Raw genomic sequence first — 22,536 nt, 5'->3', positions numbered from 1 at the left:
CTATTTGTGAGTGCTTGCACCTCTGGCCTTAATTGTTGGGATCAAACAAGAACAGAATTGTAGCACGTCGGATGCGAATTCCGGTCGCAGCTTAATGAGTGTTGTGTTCCTTTGATCCGCAGTCTCAGTGATTGCCGTGTAACAAACAGTATTTTAAAAAGGGGAGAAACATTGAGATGCTCTGTACTCAGCGCTACGTCATCATTCTCGATTAAGCAAGGAACAATAGTCGTCCCAAAACAATCGATGGTGAAGGAGCTCGTATACGTTTTTTGCTTCTTTCAAAACTATATTTAAGAGAGCGCAATGAGCTGACTAGTCAGTTATGCATTGGTTTCAATCAGCTTTGGTTCTCTTTCATTTCCTCTCTCTTTCTTGGAATAAAAGACGCATAACAAACGCGTGCTTGCGTTTATATAAACCAATTACTATATAGCATCCACCATCATCAGTTGCGTAAAAACATTTTCTTATTCCGAATCGATTTGACTAGGCATTTTCCGACTTCACGACGATGAAATTATATTTTGACGGGTGCGTTGAAAACACACACGTTAGGATTCATTTACTTTGTGCTACGTCAAGGAGACGCTAGAGGCTACGGTTAGTTTCGATTCAAATCTGTTATCAACTTAAAGAAATCGGCGTGAAAAGAGCGATGTTTCGGTACACACAAGTGTATTGATCGAATCATCATACAACTCACTTAATGAGCTGATGAAGCAAGAGGAGAAATGCGCATTCACCAGCAGAACTGAATCAAGGCGATGATTATTTACTTTGTTCTCGTTATAAATTCCTTCGTTTAACTTCGTATTAGAGTATAACTTTTGCGTTAAAGAAACGCATCGCACAATGTCGTCCCGACTGAACGGCGCATGTGCATCCATCGACAACACCTTGCCCTGGAGTCGCTTGTCCTTCTCAAAGTAACTCTCCAACTTGCGACTGGATCGGACGATTCGAATCTGTTCATCCGTTTTTGATATCGCATAAGAAGAAATCAAACCTCCATTTTTTATTGAGTATAGTTTCATTCGTTTTCGACATGGAAGACACTACTTTGCCGTCGAGACCGACTGTTCAAGTATCGCAGGAAGTGCTTACCATCACTGGGATCTTCCTCACCATCGTCGGTAAATTTGAATTTTGACTGATTTTTTTGTCATCATTATTTCTTATTATTTTGATTTAAAATTCCTTGATCTTTAAAGATCGTACGCTTTGAAGTTCAATTTATAAAAGATTATTTTGTCGATTGGTCTTGACGAGTAGAACGGCAGACTACCTGTCAATTAGAAGACGTGCGTCATATAAAGCTCTATAACTTTTATTTTAAAGCGCTAGCCGTAAAGTCTTTTTCTGAATGGTGAAAATTGTTTGATCTCGAGGAAAGAGGAACTTTTGACTTCGTCCATCAATGCCACGAACGTAGATTTAAAATAGTTTATACGGCCATACGAAAAAGTCTGAACTTACATATGAATTTTAGCATTAAAACTGGAATCGATATAGCTGTACGTAATTAAAAGATGGAAGAAAGACACAGCAACTTGTTAACGAACTTCAATCGAAAAGTTTTTTCATTTATTTATTAGCTATTTTTCATGACCCATTAGAGAACTGCGTAAAAATTAGCATTGGTGATAAGTTGGGTGGCCTCTTCTATATAATGGCGGGTATTTACCGATCCAATTCTTGTGATGACACTGCGATGGTTTCTACTTACTGTGTATTTTTTTGTTTTTAAAAAGACATCCAGCTCAAGTGGCGCTTGTTCCTCCTTTTGAAGAGCTTAGGAAATCTTAGCTTGACGATGCATTCTAAGCGTGATGTCAACCTAACCATAATATCATGTTCGGCTGTCAGCGCGTAATTGCATTTGAGAAACCGAGTAAATAAAGAAGAGACCTCGGCTTTCAGGCAGATTAAGAGAACCGATTTCGGCTTTAATTGCCATATTTGTCTGATACACTCGTTCATTGAAAATGTAATTACACCGCCACTGCACTTTCTTTGTTGCCTCGTATTATTTGTTTCGGTATTATATTTGTGTCAGGAACAAAGTCTTTTTTTCTCATGTATATAAAGTAGAAAACATAGACAATTTCAAATTTATGGAAATGAAGGGAAGGACGAAGCGAATTTCTTATGCAGTTGAAGTTCACCAATGCATGTATAATATAAACAATTAAAATTCAAACAGTTCTGTTTTCTTCAGTATGTTCTGATTTAGCGCCTTGATCATTTTTTAAATCTGTAAAGGCAATGAGATGCCAAAGCAAACCTGTGGAATTGGACGACGAGATACCCCTAATCTCTCTGTTACTTTAGACAAAGGGGCAGTGCGCATGTAGTTGTATAGATTAAGTATATAATCTGCATACACATGCATCTGCATTCTCGGTGGTCACAACGTCGTTTGCATAGCACCAATAAGCCGTATGTATCTATATATAAAGGCTTGTCTAAAATGTAGCCTGCAGTGAATCCATAATCCGATCCAACGTCGTGAAACTCGACATTGCAAGCCCATTGTGTGTAATATCTAGCAGCTCCTCAGGTATAGCAACCGTGCAGAATGGAATATTTCAATCCAAGCGTAATATTGTACGGTTTATGAAACTGTCGATTAAAGGTCTCCCTTGAAAAGCTGTGGGTTCTAGGAAAACTGGAGCTTTTACCATCAACCAGCCGCTTTCCATCAACTTTTCACGATTTTAAAAGCTATTAAATTTAGATAGGCGAGCCTGTCAGTTACTGAATTTTGTATGAATTTTAAAAAACGTGGGCTGCTTTCACAATTCCATGTATCGATTAGACGTGGATGTACGGCCGAGACAGGAGATCACCTCCAACATCATCGAATAAATGTGTTCCCCACATAAGCAAAATTGATAAACAGGACTTGAATAAATCCATTCGCGTCGACTCAAAACCATCTGCAGTTCGCCATTTCTTTTCATGTTATATACCCCAACTATGGCCACTCCCAAATACAACGACAGGCAATGGCGAAAAGAGATTGAATTATACTATATGAAAGGGTGATTCTAGGGAAGGACTAAGTCGTCGCAAGTTTCATATACTAAATAGTTTAAAACGCCAAACTTTGTAGAGACAAGTTTGACACTCCGTCATCCCTATATGTCACGACGCTATGATCATATCGATCGCCGTTGTTATACCGTTACGTATACCAAATAATCTGTTTTTAAGTACCGCTGAGCCAGTCTTTTCTTTATCAAATAAGGAAAGTGTTAAAGGATAATAAATGTAACTCGACTACCAAAAAAAAAACATAACTCGCATATTTACATATACATACTTTCCAGTTTTATTTGTTCGTGTTCCATAAGTATAACACGGGCATACAAGGGGCTTATATCGCAGCAGATGCATATCTATCAAAAGAATGTGCTCGAGCACGTCTTACCATCAGCTCTCTCTAACCCGATATTGATCTTTCTTACTTGAATGTTGAAGTGTTAGCCGCTTATACTCCAACGACCGTGGTTGTTCTTCGTTGACTGAAGCGTGCTATATTTGTGGCGAATAAATACATTCTGAGAATTTTAAACAAAATCATATTTGCTAACCATTGTCTGCCCTTTATGTATACGCAGTTTAAGCGCCTTTGTGTGTGTGTGTGTGTAGAATATTAAAATATTTACAACGTGGATAGAGCCGTACCGCTCACAACTTTGTTTTAATTTAATATTTTTTGCTCTTTAGCTTAGAATATAAAATCAGATGTCAAGGCGGATTGCAGGAAAGCTCTTCTTTATGTTGCCAAATGAGGGAAAAAGAAATTAATTCATATTTCCTACTTGGATTCTAAGTTGCAAAATGTTTGGGAGCCATCCGAAAACATAAAGGCTTCGCAAAAAAATAAAAATAAAAATATGCGTGCACGTGAAATAATAGCATTTGGAATTGAGTGATTCTCTGTTGTCGGGCCTTGGAGATCGATGATAAACAAGTAAAAGGAATGCGCACTCTTGACATCAGACTTAATCAAATGTGGGCTGTAAAGGCTGAAAGCCTTTCCATTTGGTGGTTTTATGGAAGTTCGAGTGCTGCGTTATTGACTAGCGAGTCCAATTTATTGAGTTCTTCTGGGTACAGCAACTCGAGAGCATTAATTACTACAAGTCATTTGACTAAACTTGGAAGAAAGCTTGTTGCATGTTCCTGTTTTGACACATGATCATGTAGTTCATATAGCACCGTACCAAGTATTAAATACTTCCAGAACTGACACACGGACACTTGAATTTGGCCTAATGAATGAATGAATTAACGCAAATGTTTGATTTGACAGCTGTTATGTCGACTTTGGGAAACGGATCCTTTATTGCTGTACTGGTGCGCAGCCGAGGTTTCCGTCGCGACGCTCATCTCATTTTGCTGTTGAGCATGGCCACATGTGACCTCGGGGTATCGTTCTTCGGCTACCCGTAATGACAATTGAAGCTCTTCTGATTTCAACACACTAAAATAAAGACGCGCTGATGTAACATTTCATTCTGAAATGTCAATCTTTCTATTCGGTGATGTGCTATAATAGGTTCAACATCATTTCTTGCTTTTCGGGCACTTGGGTCTTTGGCGATTTCTTTTGCAAATTTTACGCATTCACGTGTTTCACGTTGGCTATGGTGAGCATTCCTGTACATGGTTTGAATTTTCTGATTATCAATCACATGTTTCCTCGTGACAGATTTCTGCCAACACGCTGGTGATTGTTTCCATATTCCGTTACATCATCATCTGCAGGCCACAAAGCAGTAAGCATATTAAACTATATAGAAAATTTGAATGTCAGCCGTTTTAATTCAATTACGTGACACGATGATTAGCCTCCAATTAAAACATAATCGATCCATTTCTCTCAATTCTCAGAACATCGCTTGACTCCTCGCCTCAGCTGCATTTGCATCATTTTCACCGTCGGCTACGCTTTAATATTCACCATGTCTCCGTTGTTCGGTTGGTCGGCGTACACTTACGAACCCTTCGGAGCCTCGTGCTCATTCGACTGGTAAATGTTTGAATAGACTCTGACCTTCGTAAGTCCAATAGAGGAAGTCCTTCTGCAAAACGCAATAAAGGAATAATAATGTATACCTCGCGCACTTAGTTTGACTCTATATACTCAGCGATGAAGTGGAGGTTGTTGTAATATTCACGAGTTAGCCTGGAAGATTGTTGAATTGTTAACGAAACAGCGCAGTGCTAATTATTTTTGGCTTTATTAAATCCGGTTAGGTATGACCAGAGCCACAACGGACTAAGTTATTCAATCTGTAAGTCTTTTTCTTTTTATCGAGTTGACACAAATTGAAGCGAAAACTTTTAACGTATTATCATCTATACTTTTAGCGGCCACCATTTTTTGCTACGTCGTTCATCTGTCCATCATGAGCGTGTGTTATCACAAGATTTACAAGCGTGTTTCGCAACTGAAACTGGATCCGCTCACTCCGCCCTTGTCTTCCGATTTGCTCAATGAAGAGGTCCGTTTCCTTAATTTCCTACCGCACCACTTTCTTCCTTGCAATTATTCGCACGCGCCAAGTGAATTCACGTTGAATGCTTCCGTGATCACGCTTCTTAATGAATAAAGATGGTGTAGTCAGCCATATTCTAATCTCCAATTACCGTCTCGCACAGGAGGACAAATCGTGTTTGAGTCGCATTTGCTTTGATGCAGCCCTCAATTTTGAACTCGACCATTTGAATCAGCACAGGAATCAAAGGACTTACAAGATTGAAATTCAAGTTCTTAAGGTACTTTACACGGAAAATATTCATCGCATTTTACCTTGTTCAATAATTGCCTTTATTTCTATCTGCGAAACATTCAATATTTTCTGGATAAAATGTCATTACCTTCACAGCTGAACGTGCTAATGGTGCTAACGTTCTTCATCATATGGTCTCCCTACGCCATCATGTCCTTTGTTTCCATCTATCATCCGGACTTGCCGGCTTTCTGGTAAATTCATAGTTTATTATTTTTAAAATATTTTCATTTTATATTTTTTGGGATAGCTTTTGTGGCTTTTAAGTTACCTTCCTCGATACCTAGATGGCAGTACGGTCGCTCTTCTATTGTAATAGCGCACAAGCGGAACACATTAGGACATGGTGCTGGGAAAACGACAGCATTGGCATCAGTGCATAGCAAGTTGGTGATAAATTTCGATTGGCGAGCGTGAGAAGAATTGTCCCCAAAATTATTGAGACAATGCGATATTCAAATATTTAAATTTCTCGTTTTCCATGGGCGCTTTCCAATCGTAAAGAGTTTGCGCAGAAAGCGGGGTCATAAGACGGGACGACGTCAGAATAACTGTCTAATGTTTTCTCCAAAGTCGTAAAGAACAGGGGACGTGAAACTTTGAATTCTGCATATGGAAAAAGCAGTGGGGAGGGGGAATCGAAAGGAAGATTCGTGTTATGCTGACCTCAATTGACGGCGGATGGGAAACTTGGGGCGTAGATGGTAAAGCGTCCAAACCTGTCAAAACCACTCAAGGCAAACAATGCCGACTGCCTTGGTTTTGTTCCGTTTACATCAAGTTTAAATGATTTGCCCGAGAAATGTTGTTAGGGAACTTACCCATATAGCAGACGCAAGACGATAGCCCTGGCACAAGTCATCCATCAATCCCCAATCATGTTTTGATTGGTGAAAATTAACACCTGCTTCTCGATTAAAAGCTAGAAGAATGTGACAACATGACTGCCACGTTCCATTTGATATGTGAAAGGGGGGCGTTTGCGTTCCCATTTTTTGTCGATCGGTTCCACTTCTATCCCGTTTTAAAAGAATGCCAACACGTTCTGCGAAATGGAACTGAACAATTCCGGGCGAAACGACAAAACAAGTAGTGAGAAAAGCAAACTGGAATAATAACCGAATTTAAGGTTGAACTCTGCTGCGTTCAGCTTAATTATAGTTCTACATACATCGCCAAATCAATTGAACTCCACGTTTTAATAACACACACGTCGCGGCTCCTCCCGCGGGAAAGCTACTCGTGTACCTTTGAACCAAACCTATCGGCTGTATTTAATGCAAGTACACGTGTAGCTCTTACACCACCGACGTCAATTGCCAAATAACAAGAAGCTTTCCATTGACATCAAAATGCGAGCGTTTGTAATCGCCTTAGTCGAGATGGAAATGAGCAAGTCCCATCCCCCCGCTAAATAGGTCCCGATCATTAAAATGCAGCGCGTTACAGTAGTTTAGTTGAATACCGTTTGATCCCAAAAATGTTGCTCCAATACCCAATATGTGCGGTGGAAAATGGGTGCGTAATTATGAAGTCAAAAAGCAGTACCTAAAATATAATCGAGAACATTTCCTTTATTTTGTTTTTTATCGTAATAGCGCCCTCGTTATTCCGCTTATATAGAGCGTGAGAAGGTACGTGATAGACGGAACAGGTCTCGTAATATCGTAACTAATTGTCACTTGTTATTATTCTATTTTTGGGTGGTCGTTTAACCAACGAGGGAAGAGAGGGGGAGGACTGAAGGTGGAAGACCCTGGGAGGAGGGACCGTAAATGGGCTAACGATGTTGTGGGGTTCTACTTTGTCCTTCTGATTCTAAAATCATCTGATTACGAAGAATATGTCGGTAGCTCTGCAAAGGCTAGTTATCATTTTCTTTTCGTAAATAGATGTAGAAAAATAGAATGACACCAATTCACCGTACTCTATATATATGGTCCTATTGTTATACGCAAAGGTACATCTTCCCGACGGTGTTTGCTAAAATGTCTTGCATGATGAATCCACTGCTCTACGGCTTGACCAACTCTTCGCTGCGTCGCGAATTGCGTCATTTGTGGCAAGACATGTGCTGCCAGAGAAAAGTCAACGTCGGGGACCGTCACTGCCGTTACCGCAATCGCAGGTTTCATATAATAACGATTATCACCATTAACATTTTTCCTGCTAAATTCCAATCGATGCGCTTGTGTGATCCTCATCATTAAAAATCAAAAGCAGCGGGTACCCCATCATTATTAATGCCTATACCATCTGCTGTAAATATTCATTTAGAGACCCGAAAGATGGAGAGATTGACCGGCCGATATACGACAAGGAAGGAGTGTATCTAGGCAAAGTGAACCAGGGCACTTGCATGTGCTCCGGATGCGTCGAATCGCGCAGAGAGGTAAGTTTGAACAACAACAGCAGAAAAATAGGTACAAATAAATAAACCAGTGATATTTATTTATTCTTTTTTCGTAGAGGAAAGAAAGGGCCATCCGTTTCTTTTCTCTTGTATAAACATCCACCGCTTGAATAAGTCAATGTTGTTTTGTTTGCTTCTCTCTTTTGGATTTAAGAGAGAGTCGTGATTCTATTGAACCGTGTCAAAAATGAGAATATTGTCACGCAGCGTGACGCACGAATGGACTTGCGCATGACAATCTGCACATTTTTTGTGTATTTCAAGAGTTTCTTGTTCTTCAGGACAGTCTCTTTGTCCGGCATTGCGCTGCACGAGCTTCCAAAATTTAGTTCTACTATTCAAATGTGTTAGTCACGCTGGCTATTTGCTGATTGCTAGCGAACGTGTACAGATTCAAATGTCCTGTTAAAAATGATCTATCGCCTTGCACATGTCACGTTTCTATATTAATCAAAACCAGGTCGAGATGCTGATCCGGCTGCAGACGCAACGCTCACGGGACTCGGAGCTCAACGCAACAGTCGTTAGCGTGTGCAAGGAAGAAGCGCAACTGCACGACCAGCAGAAAACGAAGAACGAGCTCACGGTTGAAGATTGATCAGCATCCCGACTCTACACCTGTACCAATGCCCGTCGGGGATCGAAATCCACGTGGATTTCTTGAGGGAAATAACGCGCACGTTCAACACGTAACGTGAAAGACGTTTATGCTCGTTAACAAAAACATTACGGTTTCTTAACGTAACACAAAATCAATAATTTCAGGATATAGATACGGGAAACAGGGGGAACCAGGACTTAAAAAAATGCTTATGTTACTGCAATTTTTCTTTATTAAAAAAAAAAAATTGATTTCCTTTGTCGCGCAGACCTTACACCCCCTTTCGGTAGATTATGATATCATGGCGTTTATTTGAACGCAAGTTATACAGAAAGAAGAGAAGACAAGCTTATTTTAATTAATTGTGTCTTACTATTATTAGATAAACAAATACCACGCGACCATGCTATTGTAATTACCAAGCCGCTATAAAATTTGGCTGTTTTTCTTCTTCTATGTCCACCATCATCTTTCTCTTTCGTATGATCTTCTCAATTTCGTCGGCGAACTTGTATTTCAGAACATTCCAATTTGTATATGTACATACGCGTACAATATCGTATAATATCGAAAATAGACCCCCAACATTTATTTTTTCCTCATTCGAAAATGAAGGGCCAAAGTGTGTTGCACACGTTTTCTCATCCCAGTTTACGTAAGCATGACGCCCTCAGTTGGGACCAAGTTTCCCGTGACGGCCCATGTACATAAACTGTATATTTACGTCTTAATGGTACAACATTCGGCGATGGCTGCTTCTGCATAACTGCGCTGACAATATTGACATTTGGTGCCCGTGAACCTCGTGATTGCGTTTTTTTTTTATTTACCTCTTCTCTCGCTATTTCATTACAATTTCCCGATATTTGCCCGTGTCGATTTTTCCTATTTAATCCGCGATTATATCCTCTTAGAAGAGAACGAAAGCTTCGTGGGGGTGTCTGGCTAGCCGCTCTTTACCGTTCTCCCTCGTAAAGCGGTTGAGGCGACAGTAAGAAGGTTGTGCCAATTCTTCCAGTTTATTCAATATTTTCTTCCTTATGCCTCGTACTGAAGAGACCACACAGCACGTGAATGATGCCTCTGCGGAAAGATGAACTTGACCTTTTCCAAACTCTTTCCACGTGTCGTCCTTTGTACCCGTTTTTATGTCGATGTCTAGCAACGCCCCCGGATGATTGGATAATAAAACTCGTATAGACATAATTCGCTGCGTTATTGCTTGTCGATGTTGTTTTGTATTGTTTATATGCGCTACCGTTAGGCATTCTTATGGTATACTTTTACTCGATGTCATAAGTTACGTTTATTACATAATTGCGTGGGGCACAAATAACGAAGAAATGCATAAGGCAGAAAATGAGACGTGGTCAATGTGTCCATTATAGAAACGGGTTATAATGAGCTCTAAACTCACGAAACAATGGAATTGAAACTCTTGAAAATCGTGTAGACATAAAAATCACGAAAGAAACGAGAGCAAATAAATAAGTGCAGACAATGGCGGATCCCTTTATTTTTTTTACGTTGTCCCTTTTGTATGGGTATTTGCAATTAAAACAAAAAACAATTTTAGCACGCAGACAAATACAAAATTAATGGCGATCCCCCTCCCCCCTTTTTTTTAAATATATTTTACTCCACCCAAACATTAGTAAAGTGCCCATAAACGCGTGTTATTTGTCTTTTAATAGATTTGGTTTGGGTCCCTTTATTTTTTTTTTTTTTGTCCGGTTCGTTCCGGGCAGCGGTCAGCCGGAAGAATACAGGAATTATGTGTCTCATAATGTATAGCGGTAAAACGCGCAATCATTCAAACAAGCCACAATTGCCCGGAGAGGCACCGACAACTGCGTCAGGCGACCGTGCTGCACAATCGAACAAACGCACCAACAACAACAACAACAACAACAAACAAAATTCAGGTTAGTGGGTGGCTGGTCGTTGGCTGTTGCGTTCCAACCCCTCGAGGGTGTGTTGACGTTCGCTGGGCATCAAGAAAACGATGGACGAAAACCAATGAAGAGGAAAGAAGAAGCCAAGAGAGCGTGACATGATACGCAACGGGGGTGTGCAGATGTAGCGACGGAACGTGCGTGAAATTTTCACGCAAAGTCAAACGCCAAGACGGTGAAACGCACCATCGGGAAACGGGTGGAACAGGAGACAGAGCGGAACCAGAACACTAGCTTTCCGAAGGGCAATCGCTCTCCTTCTTTGAAGTGTGTACGTCCAATAAAATTAATGGACAGAACCTTTAGCCTAAAGGATGACTGGAGAAGGCATCCGTGAAAGCTGCAGATCCCAATAATGTTGGCAGGCACCAAGCAAAGTGAATGAGATGTTTGTATGGGCCACCTGTTGCAATAATGGATCAGCTGATGTTACAGATCATTCCCCAGTTTTTGGCTCCGGCTGTTCTCAATTGATTAAAAGAAAATAATAATTCTAGGAATTGGATGAATTATTCGGATAGGAAGATAATAAATTAGTAGGGGAATTCAATTTCAACTGCGCAATTTTTAACCGGAGGGAAAAAGAAAACAACTCGACTCATCATTTAAGACGTCAGTACAAAAGAAAAAAAGTCGGAATGATATCGTTAATTGAAATTGCGTGCAACAACAAAAATCTCGAGCTTGCGCGAACAATGGGAAGCAAATTACAAGTCCATTCGTCCCCAGAAATCTTGTTATTCGAACGCTTTCTCTCGTTTGATCATGTGCATTCAGGCCAATCTCTATTGGCGAGTACCTAACACGGTAGAAGAAAGACGCTACATCGTGACTGAACGAATAAAAAAAACAAAATTTATCTTTGCACCCTTCCACTAGAGGGTCACAACAACAGCCGGTTGGTTAAAAATGCGCACAATTCAGCCATCAAAACGTCAGATCGAAACGGGAAACGGCCGCTTGCAATGGGGGCACGCCGGCCAACAGGTCCAATAGAGAGTCGGACCCTCTACCTGTCCGATAAATCACCTTCAGATGGTCTGCCGATCAGTTGGACCTTATCGTTTTTTTTTGCATATAAAGAAGCGAATACGAACTGATGGCCCGCAGGTGGTGCTGCTGTTCTCAATGTTCAACGGGAAAGAGAAGAACACGGAATACATACTGTATTCTTTAGTGAGGCAACAGGTGGGCAAATCGTTTATATTTTTTTTGGAACACACGGCCATTGTTGGCTGTTCTTTTTAGTCCGTTGCTGGACACGTAGCTGGAAGGCGTTTCGTGAATGGGATATGATCACTCACGCACACACACTAGGCACCTCGGAACACATTTTCTTGCTTTGCTTACACACACACACAAATAAACTCGTAAAATAAATCGAAAAAAAATTTTTTTTTTTTCAACAAAAAGATAACTCCTTTTATGACGCAGATGAATAATGACGACGGTAGACCATCGCTACGGTAGACTCTTTGCTGCCCGTCCATCTGTATCCATTAAAACTAGACACACACACAGAAAAGCCTGAGGTTCCTCCACGAGGTCCGCGCGCACCAGAAGCCGAACGAAGGGGGCAGAAAGAAAAAAAGAATAACGATAAGATAAAATAAAATATTTTTGAACACCTTACGGCAGCTAGCGGTGGCCCGCAAGGGTCACTTGGGCATTCAATCTAGGTTACATCATTTCTCGGCGGAAAATCCCTCTATTTTCAATGGTCGCTATACATTAACTTTTGGGCTTCTTAGGGACCGAGGAGTGCGTGTTTTTCATCACCTGTAAGGTGTTTAGTTCGTCTTTCTTTATTTGACGATATAAAAATGAACGAAACGACAGAGCATCTGCAAAATAACGGGCCGAGCCAGAAGGTCCATTTCGGCTTCCTCGCGACTGCTGAAGAACCAGGTCGGATTGCTGGATATTGTCACACAAAAATACATGAAAAAAGAATGCCGAGAGCAAGCTGCTGAGATGTTTAGCATCTTAACAATTATTTTTTTAAGAGACTATAGCCAGATGATAGAGAGAGAGGAAAAAAAAAATTAATAAGATATAAAAAATAAACAAATAAAAATAATAACTAAGATATGGATGAGTGAAGTCAAGCTCTTCTTTTTCATGCCTTCCTATTTTTGTTTTTTTGTTTTTTTGTTTTTTTCCTCTTCCCTATTCGTGTTTTTCCTTACGATGATGGCCTATACCCGTAGCCCGTAAAGCAAGGCCTTTGGGGGCTGGCAGTTTGAAGCTCTTCCTGAAAGCTGAACGAGAGCCCATGCGGATGGTTCGTTTGGCCACCGTCATTTCTGTTACAAGAAGGCAGTGCTGGGCCGGTGGCGACTTCATTAACCAACCAGCCACTGACTGCGTTAGTAACGCGGCTCGTTCGCTCTCTTCTCCTCTCTTGTCCTATCTCTTCTCCTTTTCGTGATCTTGCTTTATTTCGGACTGCTTTCCCACGTTTCGTCCACTGGTGATTCTCCGTTCGCCGTCCTGTGAGTTTCAGTTTTCTCGTGAGGAAGCGCCTGATCTTGAAAATTCGCATTTGCAGTTAAACGGGGCATCAGTCACGATTTAAAAAAAAAATATGGGGGGATTGAAGTGCTGCTTATTACTCGCAGGTGAGTTTTGATCAATGCCGCGTGATTCGAATAAAACGTTTTAAAATTCTTAATTCTTTAGCGATGACTCTGTCGTTGGTCAAAGCCGATGAAGGATGGAAACGACTGATGGACTTCAATACAGCCCAGGAGCATCGATCTGCTCAGTGGGCCAGGAGTAGCAATCATGCCGGTGGCAATCGAGTGCCTTTTGCTCCGGAAGACATCGCAATGCCGCCACCATGGCTCCTGCCCAATCAACAGCCTCAAGTGGCTTTCCCCGTTGCCCAGGCACAAGTAAGAAGCTTCTTCGACGAAGAAGTGGTAGAATGGCCGCCCCGATCAGCTAAAAAATCGAGCCAGACGCAATACGTACCGGAACCGTCGCAGCATCCGCAACCGCCGCCGCAGATCATTCACACGACACTTCAGCCGCCTAGACGACAGTGGACGGAAACGTCTATTCGTCCAGTACAGCACATTCGATTTGAAGCTGATCGTCAATCAACGTCCCAGCGACCCCAAGCGGAGAAGAAAGCGGCCCCTGCTGTTAAACAGCGCGATCCAGCAGCTGTCACTCAGCATGTTGTCGACCTGAAAAAAATTCCGCCACCGGTGGTTGCTGTCGATCTCAAAGAGCCGTACCGTGCAGTTGGTGAACCGAAGCCGGAGCCACATCAACGTCAGAACAAACAGCAACAAACGGCCAGTAGAAAATCCGCTATTTCTTATGACTCAAGTGAATACGATTACGAAGAAGATGCAACTGCCGTTGCCGCCGGTCATCAAGACAAACAAATCATCCACTCCAAAATGGACGAATCGGAAGGAGATCAGAGTTTCTACGACGAGTCGTCGTCTTTGACAGCCGTGGATGCCACGATGTCTGTCGGCGGAGGTCAGGACGATTTCTACGCGAAAGCTGCGCCTCCGCCGCAACGTCGCCAGCAGTTCGTCCAGCAGTTCCATCAACCTGAATCGCGTCGTCAGCCACAGGTGGCCAGCACCGAAGAGACGGATGTGGAACAGCACCAAGCGTTTGATTATGGTAAAACGATTTTCCGCACGCAAGTTGGTTCGGGCCAAGCCAGCCGGCAACATCCGCACACGGTCGAATACGAGCAGGTCCAACAGCGGGAAAACGGAAGGCCGTCGACTTACGTTGACGAAACAGCGGAGACGCAACGACACCAGCCAGCCAAAGCGAAACAAGGCCAGCCAGGTGTGCGGAAGCAGCAGCTAGCCGGCCATAGACAGCAGCAGCAGCCATTAGAGCGGAACACATCGCCAACAGAAGCGCCCGTTTTCGAAGCCGAACGACCTAGTTTCTTTTCGACAAACCTGCAGGCCTCGCCCAACCAGCGACAGTTCCAGGTCGGCCAGCAACACCATCAGCGACAGCAGTTGGCGCCTCAACAACAAGCTGGTGAATGGCCAGCACGCCATCCGGCGCCGGAATCGAATCGGAAAACTAAACCGAGGACCCCTTACCGTCCCGAAGAGCAACAATCATCCGAGAAATTCGTTAACGTGCCAAAATACAAGCCCGGCAGCAATCCGGCCGTTGCGCCAGTGCAACGATATCAGGAGGAGCCGGAAGAGTTCCAGCGTGATCATCAGTCTGATCCGTATCACCATCAGCAACAAGCCTACAGGCCGGAAGAAGATGGTACGAATTACGGTCAACCCGAAGAACATCACAGGCCGGAAGAAAATCATAGACCGGAAGAACATTACAGACCGAAAGATCATCACCGACCGAAGGAACAACACCATCAACCGATCTACGACAATCAAGAAGTTCAGCACGGCAAAAAGAATCACGTGCGTCAACGTCGTCCTCCCATCGAGTCCCGGCCTGCCCCGGAATCTGAGCCGACCCAGAGCAATCCTTGGCAAACACAGCAAAGCCAAGCGGAAGCCAATGCCTACGATCCTTATGAAGAACAAAGACAAGAGCCTCACAGAGAACAGCATCACGAATCAGAACAACAGCACGAACAGCATCAACCACAGGCACATCAGCCGGAAGAACCCCCGTCGGTTGCGCCCATTCCGGGACGGCGGCCACCTGGCGGTCGACCCTCGTTCCAATCCGAGGAACAGTTCAATGGATCTGACAATGATGGAAAAGGAAATAGCGACACTGATTTCGAGGATTCGCCACCTTTCGTCGCACCTGCACATAAAAGACCTCAACATCCTTCGGCCAACAGGCCGCGACCTCATCGCCCTCTGCCTCCGCCCCAACGACCCAGGGATGCGTCAATCGTCACCCAGGGCCTCAACACATTGAAGGTATGTATAACGTTGACGTGCAATAATTAGAAACATTAACATTTATTCCTTCGTTTTCGCCGCGTTAAAACACAGAGTCTCGTCGGACTTCAGTCAACGCAACAACGGCTCAGGCCACATCATTCTGACGCACGTCGGCCTGAAAGGCATCGACAACGACCTGGCGGAAGGAGGCCACCCCACCATCCGGCCGGAAATTCTTTTGATAACGGAGGAGAAATAGGCCGAGTGGACCAATTGGATGTCGGCGGGGATGAATTCGATGCCACTGATTTGAGCAACGCGCCAGTTCAAGCCCGTCACAACGTTCAACCAATCAAAGAAGAGCCCATGGAACATCGCAGCGATCCCGATGATGAAATTCACGATTTCCTTCCACCCGTTATGTCGTCGACGGAGAGTTCCGTGCGCATCACAGCGCCACCTGCCCGTGTGACCGAAGCACCTGAGCTACCTGTTCCAGTATCTAGCACGGCAACGCCGGAAGAACCTAAGAGTACACTTTTCCCTCCGTTCAACAAGCGTGTCCGTCCTCAGCCGCCATCACCTGCTCAGACGGAGAGTAAAACTAATGCGGGCAAAGATAGTTCGGCCGGTCAGTTGAGGATCACTTCGTACAAGCAGCGCATCGAAGCCATGAAGGAGCGGGCCAAACTTCGAGAACAACTAGCCCAATCGAAAAAAGATAGTGAATCGACTGCCGATATTTTAGCGGAGCCAGTCGTTCCAGTTTCAGTGGCCAGCACGTCAACAACGACGGCTAGACCATCAACAACACGGGCTAAAATACCACCGAGGATGCCTGTTAGGAGGCCTGTCACTGCCTCCCCTTCAACGTCTACCAGCAGCACGACCGAGAGTGTTCCAGTATCGGTAGAGAAGAGCCAAGACACGAAAGAATCGAGTTACGAGCAGTACAAAAGACGTTTCAAACCAAAGGCTTCGTCCAATCGACCGGTCAAAGAAGAAGAGCCGGCTGCCCCACCAGCTGAGGTAGCCCCTGCTGATGTCCAGGAAGAGGAGCCTTCTGGCCGGAAGAATCTCTTCGGCAAGATGCCCGGCAGTCCTTTCGTTCGAAGAAGGATGCAGCAGAAGCAGCAACGAGAAGAGGAAGAACGGCTTTTAGCCGAAGAGAGTCCCAAACCTGTTGTTAAAGAGGAGGTGGTCGAGATGCCCAGTGTTCCACCTCGACCTAACAAGAGAATAAGACCCGGACAATTTGCTCGTACCACAACAGTGGCACCGATCATCGAACCGTCATTGGATGATGATGAAGAGTCTGGTTCAGTCCTGGCATCACCTGACCAGTGGCCACCCACTTCGGGGCCACAGATTTCCATCAAAACAGAGACTTCCAGCATGCCAAAAGCTGAGGAAGAGGAGGAATCCGCAAAGATTGAGCTTGTCAGCGTAGCTTCCGTCGAGGCAGATAAAGACATCGAGAATCCCAAAGCGCAGCCGATTGAGGAGGAACAGGATTACCCAACACATCAGCAACAAAGTTATGCATTCGAATCAGCCGGTCAGCCTTTCCTGGACAAGCCGGACTTGTCCAGTGAACGTGTAGATAGCAACGTCGAAGAGAAAGAAGATAAGGTATGCAAATAAAGAAAGAGATTTCAAAAAGATAAGATGTTTATTCATTTGAAATTGAAATGTTTTATTAGGAACCCGTCCCGGTTCAAGAGAAGCCGCGTCATTCGTTCTTCACCATGGCAACGAACGATCCCATTTTGCCTATTGAAGAGTTGCTCAACATCCGCGTGAGGGACAATGGCAAAGACATGTGATCACTGAACGATTGAAATTTGCGCACGTATCGCACACAAACAAAACAACAACCAAAAATGGACGGTCCGTTTTGTGTGTGTGTGTGTTTCCAACTCCTTCGTTCCAGCTGGCTCCAGCCTATTCCGCTTGTCCACTACCTGCGACCTTAAACTCTTTCCTGGCCAATCAGCAATGCTCCCCCCTTTTTTGTTTGTTTTCCGTATTACGCATCGGTTTGTTCTCCAGCAACAAACTTGAATTTCTTTGTTCTATTATTGGTTGATGTCTTTTGTAAATAAAACACACTTGATTATGCTCTATTTTGTGAATCGGTTTCACACCACACACACAAAGAAAACAACAACAACAAAAAACATTTCTGCTTGTTTGTGTGTCTTTCTTTTTTTTTATCCTGTTCTTTTTTTGTGTGTGTGTGTGTGTGTACCATTTGTGTCAATTGTAACGAAACAACAGGTTATGTTCTGGGTGACATTGTTGCAATGTTTTTTCAATTAGGTCGGATCGTTTAAAAATAGTTGTTGCGATAGTAGCTTTAAGCAATAAAGAGAGACCCTAAAAGTTGTTGGCCTGGCAAGTACTAAACGGCTAGCGATTGATATTAAGCCATTGATCTAATTTCTTCCCCCTCCCCCTTAAAAAAAAAAAGAGGTAAAACTAGCAAAATTCGAAAGTTCCAATGGCATAAGAACTAATGGGTCTCGAATGATGTTCCAGTAAAAAAAAAAGAACTTAAAAAACCGGCTATTCCAACAGATGGACGACAAGGAAAAACAAAAAAGTTGATTACATTACGACGTGAAATGAAACACGAGCATTGTCGCCAAGATTACAAACGTCGTACAACTAAATTCATATAAAGTTATCACACTGAGGCTACGCTGAATAATGTAGGCCAATAAGACACGACCTGGCTTATGTGGGCCATGAAATAATCTCTTTCTGTTCTTACCGTCTTCCTCACCTTCAGCTGCACTGACGCCGGCGGCCATCTTTCATTCTGTGTTACCTTCTCGCTTTAATTCTCATTTCGGTGCACTGTGGGTTACTACCAGTCTTGAGTTCGCTGAGGAAAACCTGGTCCGGGAGGTCCGTGATGGTATCACGTCATCAACGACCTCAACACGCACAGCATTACCGACCGACCACCTGTTGCGGTTCTGTTTCAATAACAACGACCCCTTCCATTCTCTATGTATTGTTCATGACTTTGCAATGTCACGGCCAAGGACTAAGACCGTGCACACCAACATTATAATGTAACCAAGTCTGCCATGCCGCATTCAAGCGGATTAGGTACAGGCGGCTGTCGAGTACAAGGACCTCTCGTTAATGGCTGATGGGACGATGTGTGCCCGCGTTCGTTACTGGGTCAACATCAGCTCCCCCAGATCAAAACTATTACACGACCCCAGCAGGTAATTTTCTAAATAATTTGAATTTCTTTCTTTTTTGATGAGCATTTTTGTGCGACTGGAAACACGAACGTCATAGTTTACATTTCACGTTTAAGCAGCTTTAACTCGTATGTGTTCGTATTAACGTCTGCGTGTTTTTGCCGAGGTTATTGGTCGTTGGTTTTTTTTTTGTTTTGAAGTAGAACGCTGCCTGCACCGTTAGATGAGTGGTAAACAGAATTACCGGGGCTATTGCACACCACTTCAAATGACAGTCACGCTGAATATATGCGCTCGGTTTGGCCAAAATGTTGCGTTGCAGACATATACAAGACATAAGAGAGAGTGCAGTGAACCAGAGGGTGAATGCCGGTAGCCTTCAGTAAAAATAAAAATATGAGTAGAGGACAAGACTAGTGGCAACAGATGACTTTGAGCAGAGGCCATTCGTCTCTTCCTTTGTTAGCATAACGAGTAAGTGCACGAACCATTACTTGCACACACGCTAGACAGTGAAATGTAGACAAAGGAGAAACGTACACGAGAGCATCAAGCAAGTTGATCACCTCATGACCCATTTCTTTTCATGAACGTGTCCGTTAAGTCGTCGCCATATTTTGCTACAATCCATCATAATATTAGTCAACATTTGCCGGTCACACATGTATGCTAGAAGTTATTAAAATGAAAAAAATTTAATAAAAGGCTCCTCGCGGCTTTCGATAGCTAACAACCGTAATTGTCCCAGTTGTTAACAGCCATCGTCCATGCGTTGTTGGATATTCTGAAAACAAAAAAACATTGAGCGTCGTGACCGTGACGGAAGGTCGGCTCTTGACTTTTGGAATAATTCCACACGCATATCATCCATCTAATGTTAACGAAAAATAAAAAAAATGCTGCATGGTGTAACGGAGAAAATAGCTCGAGTATCATTCTCCAATGGCTCCACAATCCAGGCTATTATTCACGCTTGATGTATAACAGCGTCTCTTGGTCGTGATGATATGTGAACATCGAAATAATCCTGCCGCTTCACACAGCAATATTAACAAAACGAAACCAAACAAAAATAGCTGACATTAGCCATCATAAAGGAGGGAGATGATGGTGGAGGAATTGTATTTTTCTACTTTGAGGTGAGTGCTGGAAGTCGTGGCAGGCGTTTCTTGAATGAGGACAAGCAATAAGAGGCATTAACAACTGTTCTGGAAAGGATGGCTTGTGGGAGGGAGCGAACAAAGACCTGGAAACGGGGTAGGTGCACTTGTGCCGTCAGCTTGATTGGAACTGTAGCTGGACTGGAGTATATAAGGCGATGGTCTTGGCTCAATATCTTCAGTTGTCTGCTCACCTTCAGCCATCCAACCCGAAAGGGAATCACTCATTCCAATTCTAACCAATTCCGAGATAAATCCAACATGAAGTTGTCGGTGGTCTCTGCCTGGTTCATTGCCGCAGCCGTGCTGGTGTCAGCTGATGCCGAGCGGAACGAACGCCAGCTATTCTCCTCATCACGATTCTCATCTTCGGGACTCGTCTTCCCTGGACCGCCTGCCCAGCAGGCCAAACAGGTGTTGCAACAAAGGGCCGGCAATCCCGGTGGCCCACAACAACCACAGCCCTCCGAGAATCTGGCTGGTCTTGGACCGTCCAATAACCGCCCATTGCTGCCGCAGCCAGCAGCCCAACAGCGTTTCCAGCAAGGACCCAATTTCCAACGCCCAGCCAACGGCCCTAGGCCTCCATTCATTCCGGGAAATCAGCCGGTTAGTAAAAATTGAAATGTTTTTTGCGTAACATGTAGGTATATACCTGCGGGTTATTATTTAATTATTATTGTTTTGCTGTGAATATAGGAAAGGAGCTTACCACCGGTGCCGCTTTCTTTGATTGGTCAACAACCCGAAGAGTTTATTGCTGCCGCTCAACAACGACAACAGCAGCAACAGCAACAACAGCAACAACAACAACAACAGGCTAGACAAGGAATACCACAAGCTGCTCGCCCTCAACCGACACCCGAAGAAGAGACCGAAGAGCTGCTTACTTCTGCCGAAATCCGAAGAGAATTTCCAGAAGAATTCATCCAGCGCGCACCCGTCCGCCCTCAACAAAGAGAAAATCCGGAAAAACCCATCCGCATCCGTCCCAGACCACAAGACGAGAGGCCCGAGCCATCAATTCAGCAGACACAACAGCGCAGACCAAACTACCCATCCGACTACAAACCAAACCGTCCGCAACAGGTGGGCTTTAATCAAACTCTGCAATAAAAATGTAATGGATAAAATTAACCCATTTAAAAAAAAATCAAAATAATACATTCCATGACAGAATAACGGATTGGAGGATGAAAGACGCCGGCCACAGGTAAAACAACCCGCCGAAAACGAGGAAGAATTGCTCGAGGAGGAAGAAGAGGTCAAGCCGGACAAGCTGCAGCTGTTGCTCCAAAAGACCGACTTTAGCTGCGTAGAAAGGAAAGATGGCTACTACGCTGATGAGGCCGTCGAATGCGAAATCTTCCACTACTGCCAAGATAAAACTCGTCACTCTTGGCTCTGCCCCGCTGGCGCATCTTTCCATCAGGTAAAAAAACAAACCGATTCCTTGACGAACGAACACCTTAAAACCTATAACAATCCGTTACGTTGCACTCGCAGGTTCACCTCATCTGCATGCCAGTGGCTAAGGACAACATCTGCAAAAAGTCGTCACAATACCACTTCGTCAATGACTATTTGTACCAGCCGATGCAGGATGAGGACGGTAACAACAGCACCTTGTACGCTGACCGTTACTACCCGGACGGCTACTTGCCTGGAGATGATATGGCCGATGTTGTAGAGCCGGAAAAACCCAATCTTCAATACAACAAGCGCCCAGCAGCAGCTCCAGAACCATCGAAGCCAACCACAACATCAACGGTACAATCCCGACAGGCCCCATCGGGAACGCATCAGCAACGAAAATCGAAGAGTATAAGTCTTTAAATAATTTCACGAGGAAGTTGGATAATCTAACAATTCGTGGGTGTACGTTATGTAAGAGACTAACGTGTTTTATTCTACTGATAACAGCAAGCAATTGAACCGAGACGCCCAGCATTTCAGGCACCTAGCGCCGAAGAGGACGCAGTCGCATTCAACAAACCTTCCCGTGGTGAAGACTCGCCCAATCGCCGCTCTGGTAGCCGTCCCCAAGCTCAACCGGAGTTAGTTGAAGAAGAAGAAGAGGAGCAGTAACTTATAAAAATTCCGTTGACATGATGGAAAAGCCGATTTTTGTTTTGTTTTATTTAGTGTTTTTTTCCCGTTCTTCTGTTTTATGTTTTGTTGTTAATGTTTTCATGTCCCCTCTCCACCATTGATCTGGTGCGTTGACAGCTAGTGTCACTCGTGTCCTGCTAACTGAGAATGTGCGTATACTCGAAAAAGAACGATTACACATGTGTTGCATATAATATTAATTTCAGTAACTGAGTGGAAAAAGGAAATTAAGTTAGTCAGTGTGAACTATAATAACAAAAAGTTGTGTTCAGTGAGATTCAAACGAAAGTTTGTTATCAACTTGGTTCACTCTATGCTGTTGCATACAAAAAAACTCAAAAGATACGTACAAGCGAACTAGACCAAACTGTACTGGCGCGCCAGCAGAAATAAAATTTAAAGCAA

At 43.6% G+C, this 22,536-nt stretch overlaps 3 protein-coding genes and 1 long non-coding RNA gene across 4 annotated transcripts; 3 read left to right on the top strand and 1 right to left on the bottom strand.

Annotated features, from left to right (window-relative positions):
• The first annotated feature begins 1 nt into the window (after window position 1).
• Window positions 2–10,027, top strand: LOC116925134 (rhodopsin, G0-coupled). The gene is made up of 12 exons (XM_032931768.2): window positions 2–1,136; window positions 4,325–4,460; window positions 4,571–4,661; window positions 4,724–4,790; window positions 4,906–5,044; window positions 5,272–5,309; window positions 5,386–5,519; window positions 5,677–5,793; window positions 5,904–6,001; window positions 7,768–7,935; window positions 8,085–8,199; window positions 8,681–10,027. Exons 1-12 carry the CDS (start codon window positions 1,049–1,051, stop codon window positions 8,816–8,818), a joined length of 1,329 nt encoding a protein of 442 aa, XP_032787659.2. The 5' UTR covers window positions 2–1,048; the 3' UTR covers window positions 8,819–10,027.
• On the bottom strand, window positions 4,456–6,938 carry LOC116925145. The gene is made up of 4 exons (XR_006644415.1): window positions 6,079–6,938; window positions 5,159–5,998; window positions 4,847–5,096; window positions 4,456–4,773 (listed from the first exon to the last, which is right to left on the bottom strand). It is a non-coding gene; the product is annotated as an uncharacterized LOC116925145 (long non-coding RNA).
• Window positions 10,028–13,110: 3,083 nt separating the features above from the next.
• Window positions 13,111–17,934, top strand: LOC116925121 (titin). The gene is made up of 4 exons (XM_032931746.2): window positions 13,111–13,397; window positions 13,459–15,674; window positions 15,750–17,270; window positions 17,342–17,934. The coding sequence occupies exons 1-4, from the start codon at window positions 13,364–13,366 to the stop codon at window positions 17,462–17,464; spliced, it is 3,894 nt and encodes a 1,297-aa protein (XP_032787637.2). The 5' UTR covers window positions 13,111–13,363; the 3' UTR covers window positions 17,465–17,934.
• Window positions 17,935–20,190: 2,256 nt separating this feature from the next.
• Window positions 20,191–22,325, top strand: LOC116925111 (probable basic-leucine zipper transcription factor R). The gene is given in 6 exon segments (XM_032931737.2): window positions 20,191–20,628; window positions 20,719–21,108; window positions 21,197–21,451; window positions 21,526–21,743; window positions 21,745–21,841; window positions 21,943–22,325. Coding segments are annotated over 6 exon segments (1,473 nt in total). The 5' UTR covers window positions 20,191–20,280; the 3' UTR covers window positions 22,108–22,325.
• Window positions 22,326–22,536: the final 211 nt, after the last annotated feature.

This window comes from Daphnia magna, linkage group LG1, assembly GCF_020631705.1.
Source record: "Daphnia magna isolate NIES linkage group LG1, ASM2063170v1.1, whole genome shotgun sequence".
NCBI classification, from domain to species: domain Eukaryota; kingdom Metazoa; phylum Arthropoda; class Branchiopoda; order Diplostraca; family Daphniidae; genus Daphnia; species Daphnia magna.
Note: the sequence above shows the minus strand (reverse complement) of the source record. Positions and strands in the feature narration are given on the sequence as shown.

Coding starts and splice junctions, on each gene's coding strand:
- LOC116925121 (XM_032931746.2), top strand. CDS start 13,364: ATGGGGGGATTGAAGTGCTGCTTATTACTCGCAG. Junction 13,398..13,458: donor GTGCTGCTTATTACTCGCAG/GTGAGTTTTGAT, acceptor TTAATTCTTTAG/CGATGACTCTGTCGTTGGTC. Junction 15,675..15,749: donor AGGGCCTCAACACATTGAAG/GTATGTATAACG, acceptor GTTAAAACACAG/AGTCTCGTCGGACTTCAGTC.
- LOC116925134 (XM_032931768.2), top strand. CDS start 1,049: ATGGAAGACACTACTTTGCCGTCGAGACCGACTGTTCAAGTATCGCAG. Junction 4,662..4,723: donor CGTGTTTCACGTTGGCTATG/GTGAGCATTCCT, acceptor TCCTCGTGACAG/ATTTCTGCCAACACGCTGGT. Junction 5,310..5,385: donor CGGACTAAGTTATTCAATCT/GTAAGTCTTTTT, acceptor CTATACTTTTAG/CGGCCACCATTTTTTGCTAC.